This window comes from Mustelus asterias, chromosome 17 (genome assembly GCF_964213995.1).
Source record: "Mustelus asterias chromosome 17, sMusAst1.hap1.1, whole genome shotgun sequence".
Classification (NCBI taxonomy): domain Eukaryota; kingdom Metazoa; phylum Chordata; class Chondrichthyes; order Carcharhiniformes; family Triakidae; genus Mustelus; species Mustelus asterias.
This window is the reverse complement of record NC_135817.1, coordinates 77,333,384-77,345,993: the sequence shown is the minus strand read 5'-3', so window position 1 is coordinate 77,345,993 and position 12,610 is coordinate 77,333,384. Positions and strand designations below refer to the sequence as shown.

Below are 12,610 nucleotides of genomic sequence, written 5' to 3'. Positions count from 1 at the left end.
TCGCTCCGCCTTTCAATAAGATCTTGACCAAACTGATTGTTGCTTAAACTCCACATTCTGCCCACACCCCGATAAATTCTTGACTAACAAGGGAGTCAGGGGTTATCAACCTCTGCGATAAAAATATTCAATAATCCCACTTCCACCGGTCTCTGGAGAAGAGCGTTCCAAAGATTCAACACCCTCTGAGAGGAAAAGCGTCTTCTCATCTCCATCTTCAATTGGAGACTCCTTATTTTTCAGCTGTGTCCCCTAGTTCCAGTCTCTCCCACAAGAGGAAACACCCTCTCAGAATCTACCTTGTCAAGACCCCTCAGGAGCTTCTGCTTTTTGATTGATGAGATCAAAAAACAAAGAAAATTACAGCACAGGAACAGGCCCTTCGGGCCTCCAAGCCTGCGCTGAACATGCTGCCCGACTGAACTAAAACCCCCTACCCTTCCAGGGACCATATCCCTCTATTCCCATCTTATTCATGTATTTGTCAAGGCGCCCCATAAAAGTCACCATCATATCTGCTTCCACTACCTCTCCCGGCAGCAAGTTCCAGGCACCCACCACCGTCTGTGTAAAACACTTGCCTCGTACATCTCCTTTAAACCTTTCCCCCTCGCACCTTAAACCTATGCCCCCTAGTAATTGACTCTTCCACCCTGTGAAAAAGCTTCTGACTATCCATTCTGTCCATGCCCCTCATAATCTTGTAGACTTCTATCAGGTCGCCCCGCAACCTCTGCCGTTCCACTGAGAACAAATCAGGTTTCTCCAACCTCTCTTCATAGCTAATGCCCTCCATACCAGACAACATTCTGGGTAAATCTTTTCTGTACCCTCTCCAAAGCCTCCACCTCTCAATCTTTTAAATTCCAATGGATGCAGGCCGAACCTGTCCAACCTTCCCTCTTAAGGTAACACCCTCACCCTCCCAGACATCGGCCGAGTTTTGACTTTTCGTTTTCATTCTTGATTTCCATTCCTCTTAACCTTCCCTCCTTTCTGCATCGACCCTCACCTCAAAAAACCCTTCCAAGTTCAAAGCTACAAATTTTGGTTCATAAAGTTTCCACAAGTGTTACAAATAGGACCAGTTACTGACAGCAGCGAGAGCAGACAAGTGTCTTCCTCTTGGAAGAGGACCCAAACCAATTTGTAACTGGCTCACTCTGGAGTCTGACTGCGCCAATTGGGGAGGCAGAGGGAATATTGTCATAAATCATGAATGACTATGATCCAACTTCTTGCCCATTAAAACTTCTTGACGTTGCGGATTTTTATATTGCATGGATCTTGTAAGGGATGGAGTGTCCCTGTATTGTACAGTGTGATTGTACATCTCACCTCCTTATTGGATATTCACTGTCCCACCCAGCAGAAAATGGCCTCAGCCATTTCTCAAAACACACAAGCAAGCAAAGTCTGAATGAATTTGAAAGGTCAATTCAAGTAGCAGGGTGCAGGGGATCGAGCCTCCTGGTATGGACCATCATCAACCGTTCAAACCACAAAGAGGCAAATGAAGAGGAAACACATGGGTGCCATTCAACTTGGGATCTGAAAGCTTGAAAACTGTGGAGTGAAACATAGTCAACGCTATATATAGAAATACCACATCATTGAAATTTTATAAAGGAATGTTAGGCAAAGGAAGGTCCCATCAGCATTATTTTACATAGGAACATAGGAATCAGGAGTGAGAGTAGACAATCCAGCCCTTTGAGCCCGCTCTGCCATTCTATATGATCATGGTTGATCTCCATCTCATCCTAACTCCAATTCGCTGCCTTTTCCCCATAGCTCTTCATCCCGCTTTTGATCAAATATCTTTCTACCTCTTTCTTGAATCCATTGATTGATTCTGCATCAACTGCACTCTGGGGCAGTGAGTTCCACAAATTCACAGACCTCTGAGAGAAGGAACTGCTCATTATCTCTGTCTTGAACCTCCCCCCTCTTACTCTACAACTATGACCTCTTGTCCTGGACTGTTCTAGAAGGGGGAACATTTAGTTAACATTTACTTTATCAATCCCGTTGAGTATTTTATACACGTCAATCCCCCCTCATTCTTCTGCACTCCAGCGAGTACAAGCCCAAGCTACTCAAGCGCTCCTCATACGACAGCCCCTTCAAACCTGGAATCAATCTAGTGAACCTCTCCTGAACCGCCTCCGGTGCCACCACACCCTTCCTCAAAGAAGGTGACCAAAACTGAACACAACACTCCAAGTGTGGTCTCGCCAATGCCTTATACAATTGTAACAACACTTCTCTACTTTTATAATCTAGACCCTTTGCAATAAATACCAAGATTCCATTTGCCTTCCTTATAACATTCTGTACCTGCATACCCACTTTGAGGCTCATGCACACAGACACCCAGATCCCTCTGCACAGACGCTTTTTGAATCTGTTTCCCATTTAAATAGCAATTTGCCCTTTTATTTTTCTGGTCAAAATGGATTACCTCTCAATTATCCATATTAAATTCCATCTGCCAGATTCTGGCCCATTCCCCTTTCCTGTCAATATCCATTTGTAAACATTTTATTTCCTCATCATAGCCTGCTTTCCCACCTGTTTCCATGTCATCAGCAAATTCCGCTATGTTGTACTCTGTCCCTGCTTGTAGACCATTGATATCGATTGTAAATAGTTGAGGTCCGAGAACGAAACCCTGCGGGACCCCACTAGTTACAGATCGCCAACTGGAGAAGGACCCATTTATCCCAACCCTCTGCTTTCTATCAGTCAGCCAATCCTCAATCCAAGCCACTACTCTACCCCAAACCCCTGGGATCTAACCTTCTCGATCAGTCTCTTGTGTGACACCTTATCAAATGCCTTCGAGAAATCCAGATAGATCACACCCACAGGATCCCCATTATCTACCTTGCTGGTCACATCCTCAAAGAACTCTAGTAGGTTTGTCAAACAATACTTGCCCTTCACAAAGCCGTGCTGACATTGGTAAATTGAGTTTTGCTTTTCCAGATACTCAGTCACCTCCTCCTCCTTAATGATTGACTCTGGCAACTTTCCCACCACAGAGATCAAGCTGATTAATCTACAGTTTCTCACTTTTTGCAACTCTCCTTTCTTGAATAAGGGCGTCACATTAGTGTGTTTTCAGTCCACTGGTACCTTTCTAGAATCCAAGGAGTTTTGGAATATCATAACTAATGCATCCACTGCTGTCACCTCCTTCAACACCCTAGGGTGTAGGCCATCAAGTCCTGGAGACTTACGCTACATTTAAACCCTTCAGTTTACTGAGTACTTTCTCCCTTTCTCTTTGCCTCCTCTTTCCAATAGAATGAGTCCGCAAGGGGATGAACGGTGTGTAGAACCATTGGTTTGTAGGGTATGAGGTCAGATAGAGGGAAGCTCAAAGAAGCACAGATCACCATGACATCGCTGACAAGAAACATCGAAACAAAGAAGCAGGAGGAGGCCATTTGGCCCTTCGAGCCTGCTCTGCCAATTATCTTGATCATGGCTGATTATCAAATTCAATATCCTGATCCCTCCTTCCCCTCATATCTCTTGATCCCTTTAGCCCCAAGAGCTATATCTAATTTCTTCTTGAAATCACTCAATGTTTTGGCCTCAACTACTTTTTGTGGTAGTGAATCCCACAGCCTTCACCACTCTCCAGGTGAAGGATTTTCTGCTCACCTCAGCCCTAAAATGTTTATCCCCTTATCCTCAAACTATGATCCCTAGTTCAGGACTCCCCCACCATTGGGAACATTCTTTCTGAATCTACCCTGTCTAACCCTGTTAGAATTTTATAAGTTTCTAAGAGATCCCCTCTCACTCTTCCAAACTCCAGTGAATATAATCCTGTCCAACCTTAGTCTCTCCTCCTATGACAGACCTGCCATCCCAGGAATCAGCCTGGTAAACCTTCGCTGAACTCCCTCTATAGCAAGGACATCCTTCCTCAGAAAAAAGGAGCGAAAACGGCTGGGATTAGCTGATGGAGTCAGCGGCAAGTCCTCCTTTTTTTTTCACAGTCACTGGCACTTTACAAGGATAAGCCAGGTATAAATCAGGAGAGCAAGTCATGTTTTGTTATTCAGATCCTAATTCCGAAGACTTACTTGTCCGGATTCTTTTTAGTATCGTCCGTTCTTGTTTGCAAGTTTTCACCGATACAACAACTCGATATTCGACATCAGGAAGAAGTTGCCTGAACACTGCCTTTTTTGCGGCAGTTGAAAAGGTCATCACTTTAATATCAGCGCGGAAGAGGGTGACTTCATAATGACCTACAGTCAATCCCCTATTCACATTCCAGGAAATTGAAATTTCTTCACTCCTCACACGAATCAAATTAATGCGAACGAACCTGATTGGAACTGAGAAGCATAAACATTGATTTACGAATGAGCATTTGTTGACTTCTTACTTTGAAAAGAAAGATTTCAATTTACTTGTTAGCTTGAAACATCCCTGCAAATTATCTAAATAGTTTCACATGATTTTTCATTGTAGTGCCTATTGCAATGGAGGCAAATCATAGAAACCCTACAGTGCAGAAGGAGGCCACCTGGCCCATCGAGTCTGCACCGACAACTATCCCACCCAGGCCCTATCCCCGTAACCCCACACCTCTCCCCCCCACTCCACTAATCCCTCTAACCTACACATTCCAGGGCACAAAGGGTGCGTGAGCAGCACGGTGGCATAGTGGTCAGCACTGCTGCCTCACAACGCCAGAGAACGCTGAAAGTCTGCAAAGGGATGTAGATAGTGTAAGTGAGTGGGCGAGGGTCTGGCAGATGGAGTACAATGTTGGTAAATGTGAGGTCATCCATTTTGGTAGGAAGAACAGCAAAATGGACTATTATTTAAACCGTAAAAAATTGCAGCATGCTGCTGTGCAGAGGGACCTGGGCGTCCTCGTGCAGGAATCTCAAGGAGTTGGTTTGCAGGTGCAGCAGGTAATTAAGAAGGCAAATGGAATTTTGTCCTTCATTGCTAGAGGGATGGAGTTTAAAAACAGCGAGATTATGTTGCAGCTGTATAAGGTGCTGGTGAGGTCACACCTGGACTACTGTGTACAGTTTTGGTCTCCTTACTTGAGAAAGGATATACTGACACAGAAGGGGGGTGCAGAGGAGATTCACTAGGTTGATTCCGGAGTTGAGAGGGTTGGCTTATGAGGAGAGATTGAGTAGACTGGGGCTATACTCATTGGAATTCAGAAGAATAATGGGAGATCTTATAGAAACATATAAGATTATGAAGGGAATAGATAAGATAGAAGCAGGGAAGTTGTTTCCACTGGCAGGTGAAACTAGAACTAGGGGCATAGCCTCAAAATCAGGGGAAGCAGATTTAGGACTGAGTTGAGGAGGAACTTCTTCACACAAAGGGTTGTGAATCTGTGGAATTCCCTGCCCAGTGAAGCAGTTGAGGCTACCTCATTGAATGTTTTTAAGGCAAGGATAGATAAATGTTTGAACAGTAAAGGAATTAAGGGTTATGGTGAGTGGGCGGTTAAGTGGAGCTGAGTCCACAAAACGATCAGCCATGATCTTATTGAATGGGGGAGCAGGCTCGAGGGGCCAGATGGCCTACTCCTGCTCCTAGTTCTTATGTTCTTATGACCCGGGTTCGATTCCCGGCTTAGGTCATTGTCTGTGTGGAGTCTGTACATTCTCCCTGTGTCTGCGTGAGTTTCTTCCGGTTTCTTATCGCAATCCAAAGATGTGCATGTTAGGTGAATTGGCCATGCTAAATTCTCCCTCAGTGTACCCAAACAGGTGCCGGAGTGTGGCGAGTTGGGGATTTTGCCAGTAACTTCATCGCAGTGTGAATGCAAGCCTACTTGTGACTAATAAATAAACTTTAAACTTCGCACGGCCAATGCATCTAACCCGCACATCTTTGGACTGTGGGAGAAAACCGGAGCACCCGTAGGAAACCCACGCAGACACGGGGAGAATGTGCAAACTCCGCACAGACAGTGACCCAAGCTGGGAATCGAACCCAGGTCCCGGGAGCTGTGAGGCAGCAGTGCCACTGTGATGGATATATTGGGCAGAGCAAGATTCCATGCAAAGAATGGACAATAAATCTGTTTTTCTCATGAAGGAGAAAATACTGGCCAGGGCACAGGGGAGCTTTAAGTTAAAGTTTATTTATTAGTGTCACATGTAGGCTCTCTTAACACTTACATTAACTGGAGTACTCCCACAGTCCAAAAGATGTGCTGGTTAGCTGCATCGGCCATGCTAAAATTCTCCCTCAGTGTACCCGAACAGGCGCCAGAGTGTAGCGACTAGGGGATTTTCACAGTAACTCCATTGCAGTGTTGATGAAAGCCGACTTGTGACACTAATAAATAAACTTCAACTTTAAACTTAACTTGGCTGGAATTTGCTGGCTGTTCATGCCAGCAGGATTCTCCAGTCCCGCTGCAGTGAACGGAGATTTGGCTGAGCACCAAATTTTCCATCCTCGCTGGCAGCCGCGGCGGTGCGCGAATGGTCAGAAAAGTCCAAACTTTAATTCTTATGAATTCCCTTCGAATATTGATCTCCAACTGGGGGACAGGCATTAATATCATCGCTAGAAAACCCTTGCTTGCAATCAATGAAAAGTAAAGATATATTGAGTGTGATAGCAGTTACGTTACTTACCACAGGGAGCCAGAGAAGTCGTGGTAGATATGGTCATGGTAGTAGTGGAAGGAGGAGTTGTAGGGGGCGCGGTCGTTGGTGTTGTAGTTTTTGGTGTGGAGGTTAGTGTTGTAGTTCCTGGTGTGGTGGGTTTTTCTGTAGTTACTGCTGTGGTGGTTAGGGTTGTTGTTTCTAGTGTGGTCTTTAGAGTTGTAGTTTCTGGTGTGGAGGTTAGTGTTGTAGTTTCTGGTGTGGAGGTTAGTGTTGTAGATTCTGGTGTGGAGGTTAGTGTTGTAGTTTCTGGTGTGGAGGTTAGTGTTGTAGTTTCTGGTGTAGAGGTTAGTGTTGTATTTTCTGGTGTGGAGGTTAGTGCTGTAGTTCCTTGGGCGGAGTTTAGTTTTGTAGATTCTGGTGTGGAGGTTAGTGTTGTAGATTCTGCTGTGGAGGTTAGTGTTGTAGTTTCTGGTGCGGAGGTTAGTGTTGTAGATTCTGCGGTGGAGGTTAGTGTTGTAGTTTCTGGTGTGGAGGTTAGTGTTGTAGTTTCTGGTGTGGAGGTTAGTGTTGGAGATTCTGCGGTGGAGGTTAGTGTTGTAGATTCTGCGGTGGAGGTTAGTGTTGTAGTTCCTGGTGTGGTGGGTTTTTCTGTAGTTACTGCTGTGGTGGTTAGGGTTGTTGTTTCTAGTGTGGTCTTTAGAGTTGTAGTTTCTGGTGTGGAGGTTAGTATTGTAGTTTCTGGTGTGGAGGTTAGTGTTGTAGTTTCTGGTGTGGAGGTTAGTGTTGTAGTTTTTGGTGTGGAGGTTAGTGTTGTAGTTTCTGCGGTGGAGGTTAGTGTTGTAGTTTCTGGTGTGGAGGTTAGTGTTGTAGTTTCTGGTGTGGAGGTTAGTGTTGTATTTTCTGGTGTGGAGGTTAGTGCTGTAGTTCCTTGGGCGGAGTTTAGTTTTGTAGATTCTGGTGTGGAGGTTAGTGTTGTAGATTCTGCTGTGGAGGTTAGTGTTGTAGTTTCTGGTGCGGAGGTTAGTGTTGTAGATTCTGCGGTGGAGGTTAGTGTTGTAGTTTCTGGTGTGGAGGTTAGTGTTGTAGTTTCTGGTGTGGAGGTTAGTGTTGTAGATTCTGCGGTGGAGGTTAGTGTTGTAGATTCTGGTGTGGAGGTTAGTGTTGTAGTTTCTGGCGTGGAGGTTAGAGTTGTAGTTTCTGGTGTGGAGGTTAGGGTTGTAGATTCTGCGGTGGAGGTTAGTGTTGTAGTTTCTGGTGTGGAGGTTAGTGTTGTAGTTTCTGCGGTGGAGGTTAGTGTTGTAGTTTCTGGTGCAGAGGTTAGTGTTGTAGTTTCTGGTGTGGAGGTTAGTGTTGTAGATTCTGGTGCAGAGGTTAGTGTTGTAGTTTCTGGTGTGGGGGTTAGTGTTGTAGATTCTGGTGCAGAGGTTAGTGTTGTAGTTTTTGGTGTGGAGGTAAGTGTTGTAGATTCTGGTGTGGAGGTTAGTGTTGTAGTTTTTGGTGCGGAGGTTAGTGTTGTAGATTCCGGTGCGGAGGTTAGTGTTGTAGTTTCTGGTGTGGAGGTTAGTGTTGTAAATTCTGGTGCAGAGGTTAGTGTTGTAGTTTCTGGTGTGGAGGTTAGTGTTGTAGATTCTGGTGCGGAGGTTAGAGTTGTAGATTCTGGTGTGGAGGTTAGTGTTGTAGATTCTGGTGCGGAGGTAAGTGTTGTAGATTCTCGTGCGGACATTAGTGTTGTATGTTGTGGTGTGATGTTTCGTGTTGTAGTTTCCGGTGTGGAGGTTAATGTTGTCGTTTCTGGTGTGGAGGTTAGTGTTGTAGATTCCGGTGTGGAGGTCAGTGTTGTAGATTCTGGTGTGGAGGTTAGTGGTGTAGATTCTGGTGCAGAGGTTAGTGTTGTAGATTCTGGTGCAGAGGTTAGTGTTGTAGATTCTGGTGTGGAGATTAGTGTTGTAGTTTCTGGTGTGGAGGCTAGTGTTGTAGATTCGGGTGTGGAGATTAGTGTTGTAGTTTCTGGTGTGGAGGTTAGTGTTGTAGATTCGGGTGTGGAGATTAGTGTTGTAGTTTCTGGTGTGGCGGTTAGTGGTGTAGTTTCTGATGCGGAGGTTAGTGTTGTAGTTTCTGGTGCGGAGGTCTGTGTTCTAGTTTCTGGTGTGATGGTGAGTGTTGTAGTTTCTGGTGTGGAGGTTAGTGCTGTAGATTCTGGGGTGAAGGTTAGTGTTGTAGATTCTGGTGTGGAGGTTAGTGTTGTAGATTCTGGTGTGGAGGTTAGTGTTGTAGATTCTGGTGCGGAGCTTAGTGTTGCAGTCTCTGGTGCGGAGGTTCGTGTTGTAGATTCTGGTGCGGAGGTTAGTGTTGTAGATTCTGGTGCGGAGGTTAGTGTTGCAGATTCTGGTGCAGAGGTTAGTGTTGTAGATTCTGGTGTGGAGGTTAGTGTTGTAGATTCTGGTGCGGAGGTTCGTGTTGTAGATTCTGGTGTGGAGGTTAGTGTTGTAGTTTCTGGTGTGGAGGTTAGTGTTGTAGGTTCTGGTGTGGAGGTTAGTGTTGTAGATTCTGGTGCAGAGGTTAGTGTTGTAGATTCTGGTGTGGAGGTTAGTGTTGTAGATTCTGGTGCAGAGGTTAGTGTTGTAGATTCTGGTGTGGAGGTTAGTGTTGTAGATTCTGGTGCAGAGGTTAGTGTTGTCGAATCTGGTGTGGAGGTTAGTGTTGTAGGTTCTGGTGCAGAGGTTAGTGTTGTCGAATCTGGTGTGGAGGTTAGTGTTGTAGATTCTGGTGTGGAGGTTAGTGTTGTAGATTCTGGAGCGGAGGTTAGTGTTGTAGATTCTGGAGTGGAGGTTAGTGTTGTAGATTCTGGTGCGGAGGTTACTGTTGTAGATTCTGGTGCGGAGGTTAGTGTTGTAGATTCTGGAGTGGAGGTTAGTGTTGTAGTTTCTGGTGCGGAGGTTAGTGTTGTAGATTCAGGTGCGGAGCTTAGTGTTGTAGATTCTGGTGCGGAGGTTAGTGTTGTAGATTCTGGTGCAGAGGTTAGTGTTGTAGATTCTGGTGCGGAGGTTCGTGTTGTAGATTCTGGTGCGGAGGTTCGTGTTGTAGATTCTGGTGTGGAGGTTAGTGTTGTAGTTTCTGGTGTGGAGGTTAGTGTTGTAGGTTCTGGTGTGGAGGTTAGTGTTGTAGATTCTGGTGCAGAGGTTAGTGTTGTAGATTCTGGTGCAGAGGTTAGTGTTGTAGATTCTGGTGTGGAGGTTAGTGTTGTAGATTCTGGTGCAGAGGTTAGTGTTGTCGAATCTGGTGTGGAGGTTAGTGTTGTAGGTTCTGGTGCAGAGGTTAGTGCTGTAGATTCTGGTGTGGAGGTTAGTGTTGTCGATTCTGGTGCGGAGGTTAGTGTTGTAGATTCTGGAGCGGAGGTTAGTGTTGTAGATTCTGGTGCGGAGGTTAGTGTTCTAGATTCTGGAGCGGAGGTTAGTGTTGTAGATTCTGGTGTGGAGGTTAGTGTTGAAGATTCTGGTGCGGAGGTGAGTGTTGTAGATTCTGGGGCGGAGGTTAGTGTTGTAGTTTTTGGTGCCGAGGTTAGTGTTGTAGATTCTGGTGTGGAGGTTAGTGTTGTAGATTCTGGTGTGGAGGTTAGTGTTGTAGTTTCTGCGGTGGAGGTTAGTGTTGTAGATTCTGGAGCGGAGTTTAGTGTTGTAGATTCTGGTGCGGAGGTTAGTGTTGTAGATTCTGGTGCGGAGGTTAGTGTTGTAGAATCTGGTGTGGAGGTTAGTGTTGTAGTTTCTGCGGTGGAGGTTAGTGTTGTAGATTCTGGAGCGGAGGTTAGTGTTGTAGATTCTGGAGCGGAGGTTAGTGTTGTAGATTCTGGAGCGAAGTTTATTGTTGTAGATTCTGGTGTGGAGGTTAGTGTTGTAGATTCTGGAGCGGAGGTTAGTGTTGTAGATTCTGGTGCGGAGGTTAGTGTTGAAGATTCTGGTGCGGAGGTTAGTGTTGTAGATTCTGGAGCGGAGGTTAGTGTTGTAGATTCTGGTGTGGAGGTTAGTGTTGAAGATTCTGGTGCGGAGGTGAGTGTTGTAGCTTCTGGCACGGAGGTTAGTGTTGTAGATTCCGGTGCGGAGTTGAGTGTTGTAGATTCTGGTGCGGAGGTTAGTGTTGTAGATTCTGGTGTGGATGTTAGTGTTGTAGATTCTGGTGTGGAGGTGAGTGTTGTAGATTCTGGGGCGGAGGTTTGTGTTGTAGATTCTGGTGTGGAGGTTAGTGTTGTCGTTACGGGTGTGGTGGTTAGTGTTGTAGATTCTCGTGCGGACGTTAGTGTCGTATGTTGTGGTGTGGTGGTTCGTGTTGGAGATTCTGGTGCGGAGGTTAGTGTTGTAGATTCTGGTGTGGATGTTAGTGTTGTAGATTCTGGTGTGGAGGTTAGTGTTGTAGATTCTGGTGTGGAGGTTAGTGTTGTAGATTCTGGTGTGGAGGTTAGTGTTGTAGATTCTGGTGCGGAGCTTAGTGTTGCAGTCTCTGGTGCGGAGGTTAGTGTTGTAGATTCTGGTGCGGAGGTTAGTGTTGTAGATTCTGGTGCGGAGGTTAGTGTTGTAGATTCTGGTGCAGAGGTTAGTGTTGTAGATTCTGGTGTGGAGGTTAGTGTTGTAGATTCTGGTGCGGAGGTTCGTGTTGTAGATTCTGGTGTGGAGGTTAGTGTTGTAGTTTCTGGTGTGGAGGTTAGTGTTGTAGGTTCTGGTGTGGAGGTTAGTGTTGTAGATTCTGGTGCAGAGGTTAGTGTTGTAGATTCTGGTGTGGAGGTTAGTGTTGTAGATTCTGGTGCAGAGGTTAGTGTTGTAGATTCTGGTGTGGAGGTTAGTGTTGTAGATTCTGGTGCAGAGGTTAGTGTTGTCGAATCTGGTGTGGAGGTTAGTGTTGTAGGTTCTGGTGCAGAGGTTAGTGTTGTCGAATCTGGTGTGGAGGTTAGTGTTGTAGATTCTGGTGTGGAGGTTAGTGTTGTAGATTCTGGAGCGGAGGTTAGTGTTGTAGATTCTGGAGTGGAGGTTAGTGTTGTAGATTCTGGTGCGGAGGTTAGTGTTGTAGATTCTGGTGCGGAGGTTAGTGTTGTAGATTCTGGAGTGGAGGTTAGTGTTGTAGTTTCTGGTGCGGAGGTTAGTGTTGTAGATTCAGGTGCGGAGCTTAGTGTTGTAGATTCTGGTGCGGAGGTTAGTGTTGTAGATTCTGGTGCAGAGGTTAGTGTTGTAGATTCTGGTGCGGAGGTTCGTGTTGTAGATTCTGGTGTGGAGGTTCGTGTTGTAGATTCTGGTGCGGAGGTTCGTGTTGTAGATTCTGGTGTGGAGGTTAGTGTTGTAGTTTCTGGTGTGGAGGTTAGTGTTGTAGGTTCTGGTGTGGAGGTTAGTGTTGTAGATTCTGGTGCAGAGGTTAGTGTTGTAGATTCTGGTGCAGAGGTTAGTGTTGTCGAATCTGGTGTGGAGGTTAGTGTTGTAGGTTCTGGTGCAGAGGTTAGTGCTGTAGATTCTGGTGTGGAGGTTAGTGTTGTCGATTCTGGTGCGGAGGTTAGTGTTGTAGATTCTGGAGCTGAGGTTAGTGTTGTAGATTCTGGTGCGGAGGTTAGTGTTCTAGATTCTGGAGCGGAGGTTAGTGTTGTAGATTCTGGTGTGGAGGTTAGTGTTGAAGATTCTGGTGCGGAGGTGAGTGTTGTAGATTCTGGGGCGGAGGTTAGTGTTGTAGTTTTTGGTGCCGAGGTTAGTGTTGTAGATTCTGGTGTGGAGGTTAGTGTTGTAGATTCTGGTGTGGAGGTTAGTGTTGTAGTTTCTGCGGTGGAGGTTAGTGTTGTAGATTCTGGAGCGGAGTTTAGTGTTGTAGATTCTGGTGCGGAGGTTAGTGTTGTAGATTCTGGTGCGGAGGTTAGTGTTGTAGAATCTGGTGTGGAGGTTAGTGTTGTAGTTTCTGCGGTGGAGGTTAGTGTTGTAGATTCTGGAGCGGAGGTTAGTGTTGTAGATTCTGGAGCGGAG

General features: G+C 45.7%; 1 protein-coding gene across 1 annotated transcript in view; it reads right to left on the bottom strand.

The window, feature by feature from the left end:
- Positions 1-12,610, bottom strand: part of LOC144506090 (uncharacterized) — a 76,256-nt gene that overhangs the window by 30,247 nt on the left and 33,399 nt on the right. The window contains exons 7-8 of the mRNA XM_078231906.1: positions 6,651-6,745; positions 4,104-4,361 (exon numbers count right to left, since the gene is read on the bottom strand). Of these exons, the coding sequence (XP_078088032.1) occupies positions 4,104-4,361; positions 6,651-6,745 (353 nt within the window). The remainder of the gene's footprint in view (positions 1-4,103; positions 4,362-6,650; positions 6,746-12,610) is intronic.